At 44.1% G+C, this 19,287-nt stretch overlaps 1 protein-coding gene across 1 annotated transcript in view; it reads left to right on the top strand.

The window, feature by feature from the left end:
* The window catches only part of zfc3h1 (zinc finger C3H1-type containing), a 42,816-nt gene extending 33,648 nt beyond the window's left edge, over window positions 1-9,168 (top strand). The window contains 10 exon segments of the mRNA XM_083974155.1: window positions 657-855; window positions 1,495-1,589; window positions 1,745-1,849; window positions 2,593-2,697; window positions 2,778-2,946; window positions 3,095-3,195; window positions 4,271-4,372; window positions 4,657-4,696; window positions 7,175-7,237; window positions 8,123-9,168. Of these exon segments, the coding sequence (XP_083830281.1) occupies window positions 657-855; window positions 1,495-1,589; window positions 1,745-1,849; window positions 2,593-2,697; window positions 2,778-2,946; window positions 3,095-3,195; window positions 4,271-4,372; window positions 4,657-4,696; window positions 7,175-7,237; window positions 8,123-8,239 (1,096 nt within the window). The 3' untranslated portion in view covers window positions 8,240-9,168.
* The last annotated feature ends 10,119 nt before the right edge of the window (window positions 9,169-19,287 follow it).

The raw sequence follows: 19,287 nt of genomic DNA, 5'->3' as shown, positions 1-19,287 counted from the left end.
TTTGATTGAAACGGCCACGGTTGTCGGCCCCGATAATCGTAAAAATTGAACATGTTTAATACTTACGATTATCGGCGCCGAACGTTTTCCGAGCCGATTGTCGGGGGAATTTTGACTCTTAACACACCACACACTACAAGAGAATCTTATAAGATAATCTTAAAACCTTAAGATAATCTGAAGAGCTTAAGATAATCGGGCGATGTCTGTCCGTGGTCGGAAGGGGGGAAATCGGGGCAAAATCAGCCCGATTATCTTTATGTGTGTGGCAGGCTTAAGAGTAAATGTCTTATTGTCCACATCAGTGAATGACTCTAATAGTTTGTAAATGAATGTAAAGAGCTTTTAACTCTTGTTAGTGAGAATGAACTCTTTGAAAGCAGCTGCACTGATGTGCTGCTTTTAGGGGTTAGGGTTTCCTTCTCTGACAAACACAGCTTGTGTCCAATAGGAGTTTAGAAAAAGACCTGAAAGTAACCAGTACTTTTCAGCCTTCCTACTAATTAACTCCAGTAAAAGTTAAAATATTTGTATTGGAAATGTATTCAAGTAAGAGTAATAAGTACCAGAGAAATATAATACTCGAGTACTGTACTTAAGTAGATATCCAGAGGATTTGTAGTTTACTTAAGTACATTTGTGTGTGTGCGCTGCAGGTACGAGGAGGGTGTGTCCCTGTGTGAGTCTCTGCTGGAGGCGTGTCCAGACTGCTGTCCAATCAGAGAGGCCCTGGCCGAGCTGCACCTGATCCGAGGGGAGGAGGAGCGAGCCGTCAGCACCTGGCTGCTCGCCCTCGCTGAGTGTCCACACAACGCTGAGGTCTTCTACCACTCCTGCAGGTTCCTCATGGCCCAGGTAGATCCACATGTTCAATCTGTCTTTTCATGGACAGCCATCAAAGAATGGAACAAGCTGCCGGAAACCCTGAAAAGCAGAAATTTATCTCATTATTTAAAACAATGGCTACTGGAGAACCAAAGTTGCCAGCACGTTTAAAAGCAGGGCACTTGTTACTCAGTTAGTCTCTTAAAAAATGTATCTTAGTATTTCTCAATGCACCCAATCCATGGAATTATCTTAAAATCTTATGGAATATGAACTATGGAATTCTAAAATGTTTTATATATTTTGTATCTTGTAAGCCTTAGCTTTTCTCTCCATTAATTATATAGGATAAGGTACACCTCTCTCAGGTGTGTTGCACTTGATCTGGTCTTTTTAGATGTGGAAACTGTTGTTTTTGTGTTGTCTACTGTCTATTTGTGTATCACTCTTGTAGTAGTTTGTGGTCTGCGTTTCTTGTCTGTTTGTTATGTTACATGTTGGGACTGCAGATGGAAATTAGCTATAAGCTAAATCTGGTGCAACCATCTTCTCATTTTCTGTAAATGATTAATCTCATTGCACAATGTCCCCTAAATAAACTAATAATAATACTAACAGATGTTCTCCAGATGATGTCACTCTGACGTGCGTCCTCCTCTCTGTCCTCAGGAGAAGTCCAGCGCCGTCTCTCCTCTGTTCAGAGGCTTCGTCCTGTCGCTGTGTGAGGACGAGACGAGTCCACACAAACCAGAGGACGTCCTGCGGTACGACACACACACACACTAACACACACACTTATATATATATATATATATATATATATATATATATATATATATATATATATATATATATACACATATACACACACACACACTCTGACCTCTGACCTTTGACCTCTCTCCTCTCTCTCCTCCAGCGGCCTCCTGGAGTTTCCCAGTGAGCGGCTCAGAGCGGCGGTGGTGAAGAAGGAGCTGGAGGAGCAGCTGCTGCAGCAGACGCCTCACCTGCACCTGGTCCACTGGTGAGACACATGACGTCATCACCTTACATCATCACCTCACTGATGAGGTCATCGCCTCACTGATGACGTCATCACATTTCCTTCACATACGAGGAACACAATTGACCTCTGGCTAAGCCACGCCCCCTAACGCGATGAGCCAATCACAGTGCTCATAGCTAGCCCATACACTCGGACATTCTCTGCTTCCACGTCCATTGAAATGCATTGTAGTTAGGCAGTTTTCATTAGTTTTTATATGTTTTTTCTTGACATTTTAAGTTTAAATGGTCAAACGGTGTTCATGGGGTACATGCAACTCTGACACTAGGTATCCTGAGAGGCCACGGGGGGGATTTATTTACCTTTTCCCAGCCACATCTCAACCGAGAGAAGTGTCTGCTCTGGATAAAGTTATGCAGTAGACCACAACACCAACTAAACCTGGATAAACTTAACAAGGACGTCTACATCTGTTCTAAGTTAAGTCAACAACGTATTTGAGGCAACATATTGTCAGAGATGTTTAGATGTTAGCCAGCATCACAACTAAGCATAAAGTCTGCTAGCTTAATGCTAACGTATAATGTAAAACTCCATAGACAGGCTAACATATAATAGCAGTAAAGCTAAGTTAAGTTTTCGTGACTTCGAGATGATCTTTGATCTTTCTGTCTTCTAAAATTCTGTATGTGTGTGTGTGTTTCTGTGTGTGTCTCTGTGTGTGTCTCTATGTGTGTGTCTCTATGTGTGTGTCCCTCCAGCCGGTGGCAGTGGCTCCACGGTTCGGTCCAGGAGGCGGTCGCGGCCTTTGAGCGCGCTCTGGGCTCGGCGCTGGCACTGGAGCAGCTGACCCAGCTCTGGATGGAGTGAGTCACCGACCGACCGACCAATCAGCTCTCAGCATCATTCTGAGTGGTTCTGACCGTCTCCTCTCCTCTGTCCTCAGCTACCTGGAGTTCAGCAGCGGCCAGGTGAGCGGTGGCTCCGCCCCCTCTCCCTCTCCGGCGCAGCGGCTCTCGGACCTGGTCCACCGCTGCCTCAGCACCGTCCCCACGCGGCTGCAGCGGCCACACGACCCGGCCACCTTCTGGACCTGCTACCGCTTCCACAACAAGGTCCAGGGGGCGGGGCTTAGACAGCAGGGGGAGGGGCTTATATGACAGGGGGAGGGGTTTATATACTAAGGGGGAGGGGCTTCTATGCAAAGGGGAGGGGTTTAGACAGCAGTGTAGCCTGTTATTGACCTCTGACCTCTGTTCTCAGGTGGTGAGTTTCTACCTGAGCGTTTTGCCAAAGTCCCAGCATGCACTGGTGCTGGAGAGGCTGAGGGGGGCCATGCCCAACAACACAGAGCTGGGCCTCAGGTACACACACACACACACACACAGGGTTTACATAACACATTTTTATTTATATATAAAAAACAGTTACCAATAATGACCATATAGGAGGAATATGCATCAATTTCATGTAGTTGTATTCAACCAGAAATACACATTATCCAATAAAATAGCCTCAGTGTGAAAAACTAGTCCTTTGTCTCCAGACGTTAGCTCCAAGTAGCTCTGCATCTGGTCTTTTCCTCTGTCATTGCTCAGTCACCTCTACCATTGTTAACCCTCTGGAGGTCAAAGTTCACCTTCAACATGTCAATTGACCTTTCGCAAAAGGCTTCCACAGGGTTTGACCCATTGTAGGCACCTCTCCTGTTGTGTATTCAGCTTTGGGAAGGGAAAGAACACGACTCCCCCAGCCAAACTCTTCGGGTAACTACTGTCCGACAATACACTTTGCTTGTCGGAGGTCCGAAGCTTGACGGACCTTGTTTACATAGTAACGGTTGCTATGATGTCTGATTGGCGAATGACCGTTCGGGGGCGGGGTTTTGCGAAAGGTCAATTCAACTACTTTAGTCCATTTTTTAACACAGACTGTCTTTTGCTACGGACTGCAACAGTCCGTTGTCATGGATACATGACAACAACTTCCATTCATACCAGTCATACGTGCCTGAGGCGGAGTGATAGCCTACGCTGTGATAAGGCTTTAGAATAGTAGCCGTGGTATATGCTCATTATACCACGGTTAACAGCCAATCAGATCGCCGGATTTCACCTTTACGTTTTATAAACATACTGTATATATACTATATATAGTAGATGTGAGAGGAGCTGCAGCTGTTTGTGTGTCTGGTCTTAATGGTGTCGACACACTGGAGCTGCTGCCAGACACCGACTCACATGGAGCGTCTTTTTTGTGCGCGTTTCCATTGTTTTCAATGTAGCCGCGCAAAATCCGAATCGATGCGGCGCAGCTGGCGTTTTGCACGCGTTTTTAGGTGCTTCATGTGAACGGGCCCTCACTCATCCAAACATTCTTACACACACCCTGCACACACCCTGCACACACACCCTGGAGCTAACGTGTGTGTGTGTCCAGGATGCTGTGTGAGCAGTGGAGGGAAGGAAACATGGAGCAGCTCAAGTTCCAGGCTCGGATGTTGACCAGTAACTGTCCAAAGAGTTTGTCCACATGGAACATGTGAGTCACACACACAGACACACACACACACACAGACACACACACCTACACTTACAGCTGCAGCAGGAACCAATCAGCTCAGAGCCTCACAGGAGGGGGCGGAGTCAAAGACCAACTGAGTCTGATCATCGATAATAGAACCACAGACTGACCCCAGACCTGTTTAAACTGTCTGTGTGTGTGTGTGTGTGTGTTTGTGTGTGTGTGTCTCTGTATGTGTGTGTGTGTGTGTCTGTGTGTCTCTCTGTGTGTGTGTGTGTGTTTCTGTGTGTGTGTCTTTGCAGAGCGATAGCGGTGGAGAAGGAGTTGAAGGAGCGATCAGAGGTGAGTCACAACAGGTGTGAGGGTTGTTGGCTGCGTTCCCATCACGCTGTAGTTCCCTCTAGTTCCCTGTGCAGTGGACTACACTGGGTGTGCCGCCATGTTCAGGGTGATTACCTGTCTAGAACGAGCCTCGCATCAGAGCATGGTGTCTGTTACACTCTCTTTACAATCACCAAATTCACCAAAGTAAAAGTGTTCATCAACATAAAACGTATAAAATAAACATTAACTTGTAATACAATAGAAGCAAAATGTTAACTTAAAGCAGATATCAGTGGAATGTTTTTGTTAATATAAGTCCTAAATAGTCCTATTTTCCGTCAGCAATCACTTACATGAAGTATTTCAGCCTAAACACGAGTCTCTCCGTCACTCTGCTCTGCTGTAACCCGAGGAGAAAATTTTCCTTGTGGGATACAAGTGTTATCCAATGAGGAGAGAGAACGGCATGAAGGGCTGTGTGTGCAGCCAAGGGATGCGCGTGAATGTGGTGACGTAGCACGAGGACCAATTGATGCCTGACAAGGGCGGGGGCTGCTAACTCATGGTGCGTTCAAAGAAACTCGTACTTTGTGTTTTTCCTTCCTGTGAAGTCATACCAGTTCGATCTGGTACGAGTTCACGGGTCGGAAGTTACGAGTGGCCGTTATAGGGAACTTTCACAGACAACAGGATGGTAAAAACACGAGCTACGGGTTACCTGGAACGCTACCAAGTCGTAGTTGTGACTTGAAGCTGTAACTTACGGTTTCAAAAGCCTGCCTTGAACGCAGCATTAGCCGAAACGGCCGCGAAGCTGATATCTGCTTTAATGGCTCGGGGACATTCTTGTAAATTATATTTCTTAAATGAAAGAGTTTCACCGCATTTTATTAGCTTGGTGCTTTTATTTTGACGGAAAGGCCAAGTCAACGGCCCCAGACTGGTCTATAACTCAATAAACGGTCCATGAAAATATATTTTCTCCAGCGGATATCTGAGTTCCAACATGACTGAGCTAACTGGAGTAGTTTCATGTCGTGTCCCACAACGGGAGGGTTTTAACAGCTTAGCTACCGCCGTTAGCTTAGCTACTGCTGTTAGCTTTGCTTTGCTACCGCCGTTAGCTTAGCCGCCGCCGTTAGCTTAGCCACTGCTGTTAGCTTAGCTGCTGCCGTTAGCTTTGCTTTGCTACTGCCGTTAGTTTAGCTGCTGCCGTTAGCTTTGCTACTGCTGTTAGCTTAGCTGCTGCTGTTAGCTTAGCTGCTGCCGTTAGCTTTGCTACTGCTGTTAGCTTAGCTGCTGCCATTAGCTTTCATAGATATATATACTGATTAGATGCCGCCTTCTGCTTCTCAGCGTACGTCAACACGGCCGCCATCTTGGTCCGGGGTTTCTGACCATAGACATATAAATTAAGTCGCCGTATTAAGTTTCGCTTTCACCACGCGCGCTGCTGTTATGCATGCGCGCTTCTCTGTGGTGTGTATGTGTGTGAGAAGATGCGGAGATGAATGAAGGCGCTCGTCCGTCGCGGCGGCGGCGGGGAATATCGCTACATTTTTATTTTTTTAAGACGTTAGTTTAGGCGGCAGCTCTTTGTTGTTAAGGCGGCCGCCTTAACAGGAAAGCGCTGCGGGAAACTTGTGTGTGTGTCTGAAGTGTATGTAAGTGTATGTTTAATACATAAAAAAAAATTATAAACATTTTTCAAAAAACTCTTGTATCATAAATATCTTTCTGACATTTATAATAAACCAAACGGCTTGAAAATCGGTTGAATATTCAGTGAGTTGTGGTGATGTTAATGGTTGATAGACGTCTGCCTCTGTTGACTAATGCAGGAAGTAGACACGGCTTCCCCCTGACCAAGATGGCCGCCGTGTTGACGTATTCCACTCAGTAGAGCTGCCTGGGAACGCGGCATCTAGTCAGTATATATTTATGGTTAGCTTTGCTGCTGCCGTTAGCTTAGCCGCTGCTGTTAGCTTAGCTACGGTTAGCTTAGCCGCTGCTGTTAGCTTAGCTACCACCGTTAGCTTAGCTACCGTTAGCTTAGCTACCGCCGTTAGCTTAGCCGCTGCTGTTAGCTTAGCTACCACCGTTAGCTTAGCTACCGTTAGCTGTCCCTGTCTGAGCCACTGATGCTTTCTAGACACCGTGATTCCCCCAAACTGAATAAATACAACACATAGCAACACAAAACACACAGCAACACAAAACACACAGCAACACAAAACACACACACAGAAATAGTAATGTTTCTTCAATCATTTCAGATCTGTCTAAACGGTGATAGGGCGTGAAACATTTTGAAACTTTAAAAACTTTATTTTTAATCTCGGCCGGAAACAGCTACTGCAGATTCCCTGTGCAGGGAACAGGGAAGTAAACTGTGGATCAGAACGCAGCGTGTGTGTGTGTGTGTGTGTGTGTAGCTCACTTCCTGTGTGTGTGTGTTTCCCTCTCTGATGTTGTGTTGCTGTTGTGTTGCTGCAGGTGCGGCTCCTCTACCAGCAGGCTCTACACTACCTGCCTCTGTGTGCTGCTCTGTGGAAAGATGTAATTCACACACACACACACACACACACACTCACTCACTCACACACACACACACACACACACACACACACACACACACACACACACACACACACACACACACACACACACACACACACACACACACACGGCCTCTCCTTTCTGACTGGCTCAGGTGAGGTCACAGGAAACTAACTGATGATGTCACAGCTGGAAACATGCATGTTCACCTGCTGCCCCGCCCCCTCTCCTCCTCATTCTCCTCCTCTCCTCATTCTCCTTCTCCCCTTCTCTCCTCTCCTCTCCCCTCCTCTCTCCTTCTCCCCTACTCTCCTCTCCTCCCCTTCTCTCCTCATTCTCCTTCTCCCCTTCTCTTCTCTCCTCTCCTCCTCTCCTCCCCTCCTTCTCTCCTCTCCTCATTTTCCTTCTCTCCTCTCCTCTCCTCATTCTCCTTCTCTCCTCTCTTCATTCTCCTTCTCCCCTTCTCTCCTCTCCTCCTTCTCTCCTCTCCTCATTCTCCTTCTCCCCTCTCCTCTCCTCATTCTCCTTCTCTCCTCTACTCTCCCCTCCTCTCCTTTCCTCCTGCTCTATCTCTCCTTTTCCCCTTCTCTCCTCTCCTCTCCTCCCCTCTCCTTCTCTCCTCTCCTCATTCTCCCTCTCCCCTTCTCTCCTCTCCTCTCCTCTCCTCTCCTCTCCTCTCCTCTCCTCTCCTCTCCTCTCCTTTCCTCCTGCTCTATCTCTCCTTTTCTTCTCTCTCTCTCCCCCCCTCCTCCTCATTCTCCTTCTCTCCTCTCCCCTCCTCTCCTCCTCTCCTTCTCCTCTCCTCTCCTTTCCTCCTGCTCTATCTCTCCTTCTCTCCCCCTTCTCTTCTCTCCTCCTCTCCCCCCCCCCCCCCCCCCCCCCCAGCGGCTCCTGTTTGAGGCGGCCGAGGCCTCCGGGGCCTCTGAGCGGCTGCGGCGGCTGGTGGACTGGTGTCAGCAGGTGGGCGTGGCCTTAGTGGCGGCGGGTCGGGGCTCAGACTGAAGATCATCAGCGATGACGTCGTGGTTCGTGGTCGTCATGGTATCGAGGGTCGGCTCCGCCCCCCTCCTCCTCCCTCTCCTCCCCCCCTCCCCCCTCCGTCGCTCCCTGAGCTCCGACCGACCGACCGACCAACAAGACTCCATCTTCTTGACTGTTGTCAGCACCACCACAGTAACAAAGCAGCTGATTGGCTGTAGAGTGAGTGAGAGCAGACGAGGTAAGACAGTCGCCCCCCCTCCCCCCCACCCCCCCTACTCCCTCAGGACCCGGCCCCCCCTCCTCCTCCTCCTCCTCCTCCTCCTCCTCCTCCTCCCACTCGTACGTAAGTATCAGCTGCTGAGTGACGTGTCCTCATGTCTGTCTCACTTTCAGTTGGATTCATCTCTTTTATTTTACGTTACCTTGGTTACCTGGGTGGGGGAGGGGGAGGGGGGCGGGGGGTGACGACCAATGACATCTCACTGTTGTGTTTGACTCCTCCCCCTCCCCCCTCCTCCTCCTCCCACTGTGTTTTAACGCCCCTCCCCCTCCTCCTCCCTCCTCCCTCCTCCTGTAGTGACGCTGCACGTTGTTGTTTCTTTGTCGCAGAGGAATAAAAAAAAAAAAAGAGAGAAAAACACGAGACTTTTATTTTGTTAAAAGTGATCAAACTGAATATTGATCATCATTGATCGATCATTGATCTGGCTGCTGCCTGTGTAGTATTTTCTATTGGCTGAGAGAGAGAGAGAGAGACTGCCACAGAGACTGAGCCGCGGCTGCTGGACCGGCGTCGTCCTTAGAGACAGTCAGGACTCGATCGACCACATGACCTCATGTGCAATTTGTCTTTTTTTCTTTTTGTCAAAATTCTGCCACATAATCATTAAAGAGTATTGAATATTGATTATTAGCGAGGAGAGGAGACCAAGTCCTTCACTGTTGTTTTTTTACCTGTTGGATTCAAATGTTATTAAATTATTTTCTAAAGATACTTTGACTGTCCGGGTGATTATTGATCTGCTCGTTGTTTCTGACGCCCTTCACAATAAGAGCCTCCCTTCACAATAAGAGCCTGACGATGACAGGAGGCAATGAACTCACTGGTGACTTCATATTTCACTGTTATCAGGTGATGATTGATTAATAAACATGAACTGAATGAACTACACTGTAATATAAGATATATAAATATAAAACTATCATTTTATTAGTAGAAAACATGAAGACGGTATTGGTGTAGAGAAGAATTTTCTGTACATTGACATAAAACATTTAGAAATGCATTCAGAAAAAATATTAAATGAGGTGATGAAACAAATAGATCAATAAAAATTAATTCTAAGAAGACGGTGACATCATCAGTGTTGATGGTTTTTATTCTCAGGGAAACATGGAGAGAAACAAGTAAAATATTTTAATAAACATGAACTACGCTACGTCTGAGATTTATATAGAATAATATAATCTATATACAATATATTGTTGGTAGAAAACATGATGTTGGTGCAGAGAAGATTTTTTCTTTACAATTACATAATAAATGTAGTGATGAAATGACACATTTAAACATCAGGATTGATATTAATATTAAATGAGGTTATGAAACAAATGGATCAATGAAAAATACTTTAGACAGACAGTGACGTCATCAGTGTTGACGGTTTTTATTCTCAGTGAAACTTGGAGAGAAACAAGTGAAATAATAATAAAAAAATATATGATTTATTGCTCAGTTGTAATAAACCTCCTGTGTAGTTCCTTGATCCATCAATTAGTTCTGATCTAGAGCTGCAACTAACGATTATTTTCATTATTGATTAATCTGTTGATTATTTAAACCATTAATCGATTAGTTGTTTGGTCAATAAAATGTTAAAAACATCAACTAGTGTTTCTCAAACCACCAGACGACATCGTCCTCAAACGTCTTGTTTTGTCCACAAACCAAAGAGAGACTCAGTTTATTGTCATAAAGGAACAAAGAAACCAGAAATATTCACATTGAAGAAGTTGGAATCAGAGAATATGGAGCTTTTTTTTATTAAAAAAAACGACTTAAACTGATTATTAGATTATCAAATAGTTGACGATTAATTTAATAATCGATAATTATTGTTTGATTAATCGATGAATTGTTGCAGCTCTAGTTCTGATCATCAGTGGTTGAGTCGTCCTCCGTCAGCTCCAGATGTTTCCTACACGCAGGTGATCGATCAAAGACACAGAGCTGCTGATGTTTGAGGCCATTAATGGTTGTCATGGCGACTGGGAGGAGGAGGAGGGAGAGGAGGACCAGCAGGTTGGAGATGATGGAGACGATGAAGATGAAGAGGAGCAGGTCCAGACAACAGGAGGAGGAGGACGGACCTGCAGAGGAGACGCTGGTCTCAGTTACCATGGCATAAAACATAAAAACATAAAACAGCCGACTTGCCTTTACTCAAGAATAACATTTGTTCAAAACAGACATGGTCATGAAACAAGACAGGTGAGAAAGGGTCATGTTATGATTCCTAGACCAAGAACTAATGCTATGAAAAAAACAGTCATGTTCAGAGCCACTTCTGAGTGGAATAAGTTGCCCTTAATTATAACTCAAGCAACAAGTAAAGAATGTTTTAAAAAAACAGCTAAAAAGGTTTTTTCTTGGGTAAAGGCCTGAAAACTCTGTGACCTGTTTTTGCTGGTTTGGATTTTCTTTTTATGAAATTTTACCTCAGTGTTTTTGGTAACTTGTTTCATAGGCAGGTGTTGTGTGTGTGTGCTTGTATATGTGGGTGTGAGTGTGTGAGCATGTGTAATTCGGAAATGAGTGTTGAAACTGTATTCATGTATGTATTCATGTAAAATATTATTGTTACTTGAATTGCATGTTTTTAACATGGACCCCAGGAAGAGCAGCTGTTGCAGTTGTAACAGCTAATGGGGATCCAAATAAACAAATGGCAACAGGGTGTTCAGTGAGCTGCTGTTTTATTTTGAAAAGGTTTTTTAATTACCCACAATTCATTGTGTTGCATCACAGTCTGTGTGAGAGTGAAACTGACCTGACGATGAGATTTAATGAACAAACACTGTTTTATTCAGCTGAAGTCTACGGTGGCCCTGAAGGCTCAGAAAGCACTCTGTGTTTCTGGGGGGACACAATTAAGTGTGGGACCACCAGGCTAAAGGCTAATGCTAAGCTAACAGAAAAGTTTCAGACAACTCCTCCCACTCTGGCTGATGATGTCATCTCCTCTCTAACCCAACACACACCCATTATAATCTCAACATTTCTCCAAAAGTGATCATGGTCATTGATCAGTGATTGATCAAAAACTATAAAACCTATCGAAACGTGGATTGATACAACAATAGACAAGACTTATGTCTACATTTTACAGTTTAAATGGAGTCTCTAGGTGAAAGTATGTCGGAGTAGTGGAAGTTTGAAAAAGTCCAATCATTTGAAAAATTTATATTCTGTCGAGAAAAGTGGCCCTAACCAAACTCCCTCGCTTTATCGTGTCCCCAGTGAAACTGTAGCACGTTTCTGTCTTTGTGTTGTTCCTGAAGCTGCAGTGAGGTGTCCTTCAGGGCCACCATAGTTACAGATCAATGTGTCTCTACTAGAGCACTGGAAAAGAGAGTAAGGACAGCATTGGTCCAATGGAAGCGCCTCCTGGTGGAGGAATATGGGTTTTGCAAAAGCGCCCAAGAACTGACATCTCTGCATTGTTGGTGAATGAGGAGTGTGGTGTTTTCAATAATTTAAGGACATTTATAGATCACCCACGTTAATAGCATCATCATGGATACTTTACAGATAAACATTAACACATAGGAGAGTAAAAAAACAACAACAGTTGTCTACATGAATGTTTCAATCTACATTTTATAATAAACAAATTATGACCAAGACCCCTAAAAACAAAAACACGGCCGTTTTCATCAATTTACCAGCAAGCAACACACATACATTGGAGTGAATGGGTTTTCTGGGCGCTTTTGCAATACCCACATCCTGCCACTAGGGCGCATGAGGCTTTAACCACAGGAGTCAATGGTGGTATCGTTACTCTCTTTTACAGTGCTCTAGTCTCTACCAACAGCTTCACTGACTTCCTGTGAATATGAAGCTCTGTGCTGCTGCTGCTGACAGATGGACGACAGTGTAGTGTGACTGTTCCTTAGTTACCGCGGCTGTCCTCTGTCTCTTCTGTCTCCTCTGTCTCGTCCGGACTCGAGGACTCGCCCTCGTGTCCCGTTCCTCTGCAGCAGAGCTCCTCCTGCAGCTCTGAGTCTCTGGAGACACAAACAAAGAGTCAGGCATATAATATAATATAGATGTGCTTTATAGATTGCATTTTATTCTGAAAAACTGTTTTGTAATGTGAAACAAAGTTTTGAATAATAAAAAAAAAGAAACAAAGAGTCAGAGACACAAAAGCTGGACACACTCTGGTTCTGGGTGTTTTTTTTAGCTCCGCCCACTGGGACTTTTATTTTATATAAACTGTAGGTGAACTGTTGAGATTTTACTAAATTTCACCTTCAACACTGTTAAAATGTTTGATCTGACGCCTGAACGATGGAAAACTGTGAATTTATTGTAAAAACAAAAAAAAAAGTCATTTCATTTCCAAAAATAGCGGCCATCTTGGATTTTAGGGACGTGATTTATATATTTTTATTTATTTAAAGTCGAATCACAGTTTAAAGTTTAGTTTGGTTTGGTTTGTTTGTTGTGATTTGTTTCATTCTCTCAATTATTTTGATTTATTTCAGTTTATCTCTTGAGCCATTGCTTAATTACTATTTAGGTCATTTTGTTTTAATTGTGTTTTTTTTCTCTCTCATTAATTCATTTGCTATTTTATTTCGATAAGATACATTTAATTTTACTCATTTATTTTATGGTGAGGTTCTATGGATAAGCCCTATAGGGTTTCTAACCTCTCCAGCACTGTTTCATTGTAGTTTATCATATATTATCTATTGTATATTTTCTTTCTTCCATGTGATATACTCCTTGTTTGTAATATTTTAAAGTGCAAACAATAAACTTGGAGGCGGAGTTACAGGAGCGGAGCGACCTGACGTACAGGTGTGTCGTTGCCATGGAGACGTAGAGATGTCGAGGCTCGGGCAGCAGCTGGACGGCGTGGAGGCGGTTGTTCCGCATGTTTCTGTCGAACACAGAGAGAACGACAGCGTCACGTCAGTGTGATGATGTCAGAGGTCGAAGGTCACGTGACCCCGAGTCAAAATACTGTAATAACCCACATGGTCCTGAGGGCGGGGTTTCCTGAGAAGGCGTCGCCGGGGACGACCAGGATGTGGTTGTTCTGGAGGTTTCTGTGGGCGGAGTCAGAGAGAGAGAGAGGTTACAGAATCTTCACATATGAACTCATTTTCTACCGAATCTGAAGCTTAAAGCGACGTTAGGCTTTAAAGGGATAGTTCAACATTTAGTCAAATTGTCCCATCACCATAATCCCTATAGTCATAGCAGTAGGTTCGTTACCTTTAATTGTCAGTGCAAGCTGTTTTTAGAACGGTGGAGCAGAGCCGTGAGCTGCTCAGAGCTACGCTACGGAGGCTCATTATGGGATTTCTTGGTTTCCCTCATCATCAAACTCATCAAATACACAATCCAACAACTCCACAACGCTCTGGTGGACAAGTTGTGAGCTGCACATTCACCACACTATGAGATAATAACACAACGTTACCACACAGAGTTGTTTTAGAGGTAAATTCATGCAAAACCACTGATACGTGTTGCCTTCAGGGACAGTTTTTCATCAACAGTCTCTGAATTTCCCTCTAAAACAACTCTGTGTGGTAACGTTGTGTTATTATCTCATAGCGTGGTGAATGTGCAGCTCACAACTTGTCCACCAGAGCGTTGTGGAGTTGTTGGATTGTGTATTTGATGAGTTTGATGATGAGGGAAACCAAGAAATCCCATAATGAGCCTCCGTAGCGTAGCTCTGAGCAGCTCACGGCTCTGCTCCGCCGTTCTAAAAACAGCTTGCACCGACAATTAAAGGTAACGAACCTACTGCTATGACTATAGGGATTATGGTGATGGGACTATTTGACTAAATGTTCAGAGTTTACTGGAGGACTGTATTGATCTGTGATTGGTGTGTGTGTGTGTGTGTGTGTGTGTGTGTGTGTGTGTGTGTGTGTGTGTGTGTGTGTGTGTGTGTGTGTGTGTGTGTGTGTGTGTGTGTGTGTGTGGTCTTACAGGTCTCTCAGGCGGCTCAGGGACCTGATGGCTGATGGGAACCTGTTGATCCTGTTGAAGCTCAGATCTCTGCAGAGACAACAACAAGATCAGAGAGGGGAGGGGGGAGGAGGGGGGGGGGGGGGGGGTTGGAGGGGGTGTGTGTGTGTGTGTGTGTGGGGGGGGGGGGGGCAGACAGAGGGGGCGGAGCTTTAAAATGTGACCTCAGAGTCTTTGATGAGTTCACGCTGCGGCGACCGCAGGCGGATCAGTCTGGACCAGCCGGAGGCGTTTAGACTGGAGAGACCTCACAGAGTGTGTGTGTGTATATGTGTGTGTGTGTGTGTGTGTGTGTGTGTGTGTGTGTGTGTGTGTGTGTGTGTGTGTGTGTGCGTGTCAGGTGGACTCACAGCGTCTCCAGCTGCTTCAGTCCAGTAAAACTCCTCCGGCCCACAGAGTGGATACGGTTGCCACGGAGATGTCTACACAACAGAGACAGACCATAATATTAAGTGAGAAATGAAACGTGAGACACTACAGGTGAACAGAGTAAAACATTAAACTAACAGATTTCACCATGAAACTTCCATTTATTACAAGTTTTGTCAAATTCGATGTTTAAATATGTAAATGAGGCAACATCTAATTAAATATGCGCTAATTTGCATATATTTCCAGAACAGAAACCTGAACAATGGATAAAGCTACTTTGTTTTATTTTGTTGACATATTAGAGTCTTTAGTTTTTCCAGAGGAGGATTGTGGATATCTCTTTTTATCACTCTGTAAACGAGAAAATACTGTCACCAGCCCTTTAAAACATCAAATGTCTCCATGTTTTTAGTACTAAAATGTTGTATAAATGAGGCTGTGAATGATATATCAACAATCCCCTCTGTAAAAACCTTCAGAATATAGAAAGGGATCAAAGTGGAAGGTTTGGTGTCTGTAAGTGCTGCTGAAGTGGAGATTTCTAGAGAGGAGTCTGAGTCTGAAAAACTCTTTCTGAGGAAACGCCCTTTAAAGACTTGGACTGTAAAACTACACAGATTGTTAATGTCAATCCTACTTTTAGGATTGGTTGCTATGATACAAAGGAAATGACATCATTGTTCAGGAGAGAGAAAGAGCTTTACAATGATACCTGACATGACACGGCTCAGACTAACTTCTACTGACGAAATGAAGTAAAATAAATAAAAACCTTAAAGTGGATTTTCCACTGTTTCTCTCCTCTGGTCTGAAAGAAGACGTGATAAAGAAGAAAAAAAAAACCATAATCTCTAAATTGGTCAGTGCATGAAACAACAGTGTTTTAGTGTCTGGACCAGAACCAATGAAAAAATATTTAGTGTGGTCGACCTTCAATATAGAAATAAGTTACCGTGTTCTGTTAACCAAATCAAATAATTATTATTTGAAAATTACAAAAAAAAAAGAACATATAGGTTAATTAAAGCAGAAGTAAGCGATCCGGTCGTTTTGGCTAATGCTGCGTTCCAGGCAGGCTTTTGAAACCGTAAATTACAGCTTCAAGTCACGACTTACGACTTTGTAGCGTTCCAGGCAACCCACTCGTGTTTCTCTGACCTGTTTTACCAGTGAAAGTCACTATAACGGCCACTCGTAACTTCTGACCCGTGAACTCGTACCAGATCGAACTGGTACCACTTCACAGGTCGGAAAAACACGAGTTACGAGTTGCCTTGAACGCACCATAACAGTCCTCGTCCCTACGTCACCACATTCACGGCGTTCCTTGGCTGCACACACAGCCCTGCATGCCGTTCTCTCTCCTCATTGGATAAAAACTGTAGGATACGATAAATGTTTTCTCCTGGGCTCAGAGCAGAGCAGAGGGACTGACAGACCCGTGTTTCAGACCAAACACACTATGTAAGTGATTGCTGTCGGAAGATACAACTATTTAAGACTTATATTAACACAAATATATCACTTACTTCTGCTTTAAGGCTAATTATGGCCCGGAGAACTATGTCACGCTCAACCTACCTAGAGCTCAGCGGCATCCTGCCTCTGGCTCTAGAAACTGGAGCTTCCACTCGACCCCAGAGGAGGAACGAAAATGCTGTCTGTGTGATCTTGATGTGACTGAAAGTGAATTTAATTTCTTATTCTATTGTCCATTGTATCACGACTACAGGAGAAGGCTTTTTTGTAGGATTTCTGTTGAAGACAGCCCAGATTTGTTCTCGATGTCTGATGAGTGTATAGGCCTACTTAAAGCAGAAGTAAGTGATATATTTGTGTTAATATAAGTCTTAAATAGTTGTATCTTCCGACAGCAATCACTTCTATAGAGTGTTTGGTCTGAAACACGGGTCTGTCAGTCCCTCTGCTCTGCTCTGAGCCGAGGAGAAAACTTTCCTTGTATCCTACAACCTTTATCCAATGAGGAGAGAGAACGGCATAAAGGGGCAGTCCTCTCTGTGTGTGCAGCCAAGGGATGCGCCTGAATGTGGTGACGTAGGGACGAGGACTGTTATGGTGCGTTCAAGGCAACTCGTAACTCGTGTTTTTCCGACCTGTGAAGTCGTACCAGTTTGATCTGGTACGAGTTCACCGGTCAGAAGTTACGAGTGGCCGTTATAGTGACTTTCACAGGTAAAACAGGTCGGAGAAACACGAGTGGGTTGCCTGGAACGCTACAAAGTCGTAAGTTGTGACTTGAAGCTGTAATTTACGGTTTCAAAAGCCTGCCTGGAACGCAGCATTAGCCAAAACCACCGGATCGCTGACTTCTGCTTTAAGGATTTATTTGTAGAAAAGGTGTTCCCATTGGCAAAGTTTATTTTGGAGGCATTTAAGCAGCGTAAAGATGTGTTGTATGTCTGAAGTCTTTCAGTCCCGGCAATTGTTTTTGCTCTGTGTGCATGTGTATGTGTGTATGTGTGTATGTGTGTATGTGTGGATATGTACTGTAGAAAGCATGTATTCCTTATCCTCTTGTGTGTGCCGGTGTTTTGTGTTTTGTTTTGTTTTTAGTGTGTCTTGAGCGAGGTGCCCAGCAAAAAACCTACTACTACTACTACTACTACTACTACTACTACTACCAGACCCAGGAGGGACAGGAAGTGACATCACCACCCACAGCAGCAGCAGTTCTCCCAGCGCGGCGAAGGCTCGGTCCGGGACGCGGCCGATGGCGTTGAGGTCGAGGGTCAGCGCCCGGAGCCGCGGGGCGGAGCGGAGCGCGGCCACCGGGACCCGGGTCAGCCGGTTGTCGTCCAATCGCAGGTGACGCAGCGATGACATCACTCCTCTGAAGGAGGCGGGGCCGGCGCCGGAGATCCGGTTAGCGTCCAGGCGGCTGGAAGACACAATGACGATGACATCATCATCATCATCATCATCTGGGCTTTAGGGTTAGGGTGGCAAAGGGGAGGAAACTTTCCAGTAAACTTCCGGTAAAAATCCAGAAAATTTTGGAAATATTTCAAATTGGAAACTTTCCATGGGGAATTATGGGAATTTATAGGAATTATTGGGAATTTATGGGAATTAACTGGAAATTGGGGGTAATTTAAACAAACTGTATCATATCCAAACATAAATGTAAATATTCTGTTTTTTTTGTCATAAGCAGACATCCATGCAAAATAATACATTTAAAAAACATGAAATTTCAACAGATTTATTTGTGAGTAGAACTTAATTGATCAATTAATTAATTATTGTATGAACAATCAATTATTTTACTGAACAACAAAAACATGAATGTTGAGTAAAATATTACTAATTACTTATTAAGGGCCAACCTTCAATTTTGTAAATCAATCTCAGATTTATTCCCGTTTATTCCCATATATTCCAACTTTGAAAATTCCCGATATTTTGCAACCCTAGCCCAGTTGTTCAAAAGGTTTAATCTGGATCAAAATTATCAGGATTATGAAATTCCTTTTTTCTTTTTTGCTATCCAGGATCACGTAATCCGTCTTATTTTTATCCCAGTTGTTCTAAGCAAAGTTAGATTGGATCAGTCTGATCCAGATCCAAACTTTTCAAGATTACCCACATTTAAATTTTCATTTAATTATCCAGTAGTTGAGGAAAAGTTATTTTTTCCTTAAATAATCAAAAGTTATCTTTATTTACTTTAATACTAAAATTTAAAAATCAGCTGCAAAATATAAATGTATATATCCTACATTATAAATGGTGTTAATTTGACCAGTTTGAATTGAATTTAAATGACATGTTGTTTCTGAATCCACTCATCTGCTGGGATCAGAATAATCCTGGTTTTTTGGATCAAAGTTTTCCCGATCCTACTAAAAAGTTTTGATCAACACAAACTGAGGGTTTGATCCAGATTAAAACCAAAACTGGATTACGTGATCCGATCCGATCTCAGAATCCATTTTTAGTAACTTTGGGAAAAACCCATTTTCAAGATTTGATCCAATCCATGATCCAAAATCCGATTAGATTACCTTTCAACAACTGGGCCCTTCACCGTGTGTGTGTGTGTGTGTGTGTGTGTGTGTGTGTGTGTGTGTGTGTGTGTGTGTGTGTGTGTGTGTGTGTGTGTGTGTGTGTGTGTGTGTGTGTGTGTGGTCCACACATGTTTCTGCTGCATGGTAGTAATCTTTGTGTTGAGGTGTCTGACACACACACACACACACACACACACACACTGCGAGGTGTTAACTGCAGCAGCCAAACATCTGGTTCACACTGAGCTGCAGGTTCAACGATCAGAACCAGGCTCTAGGTTACACCCGTTTATATTATGGGATGGTCCAGTAGGTCAGTCGATCGATCGCCGGTTCGATGCCCGATCCTGAGTTGAATGATCTTTCACTGTGTGTCACTGTGTCCCTGC

Source organism: Trachurus trachurus (assembly GCF_905171665.1).
Source record: "Trachurus trachurus genome assembly, chromosome: 6".
Taxonomy (NCBI): domain Eukaryota; kingdom Metazoa; phylum Chordata; class Actinopteri; order Carangiformes; family Carangidae; genus Trachurus; species Trachurus trachurus.
Note: the sequence above shows the minus strand (reverse complement) of the source record. Positions and strands in the feature narration are given on the sequence as shown.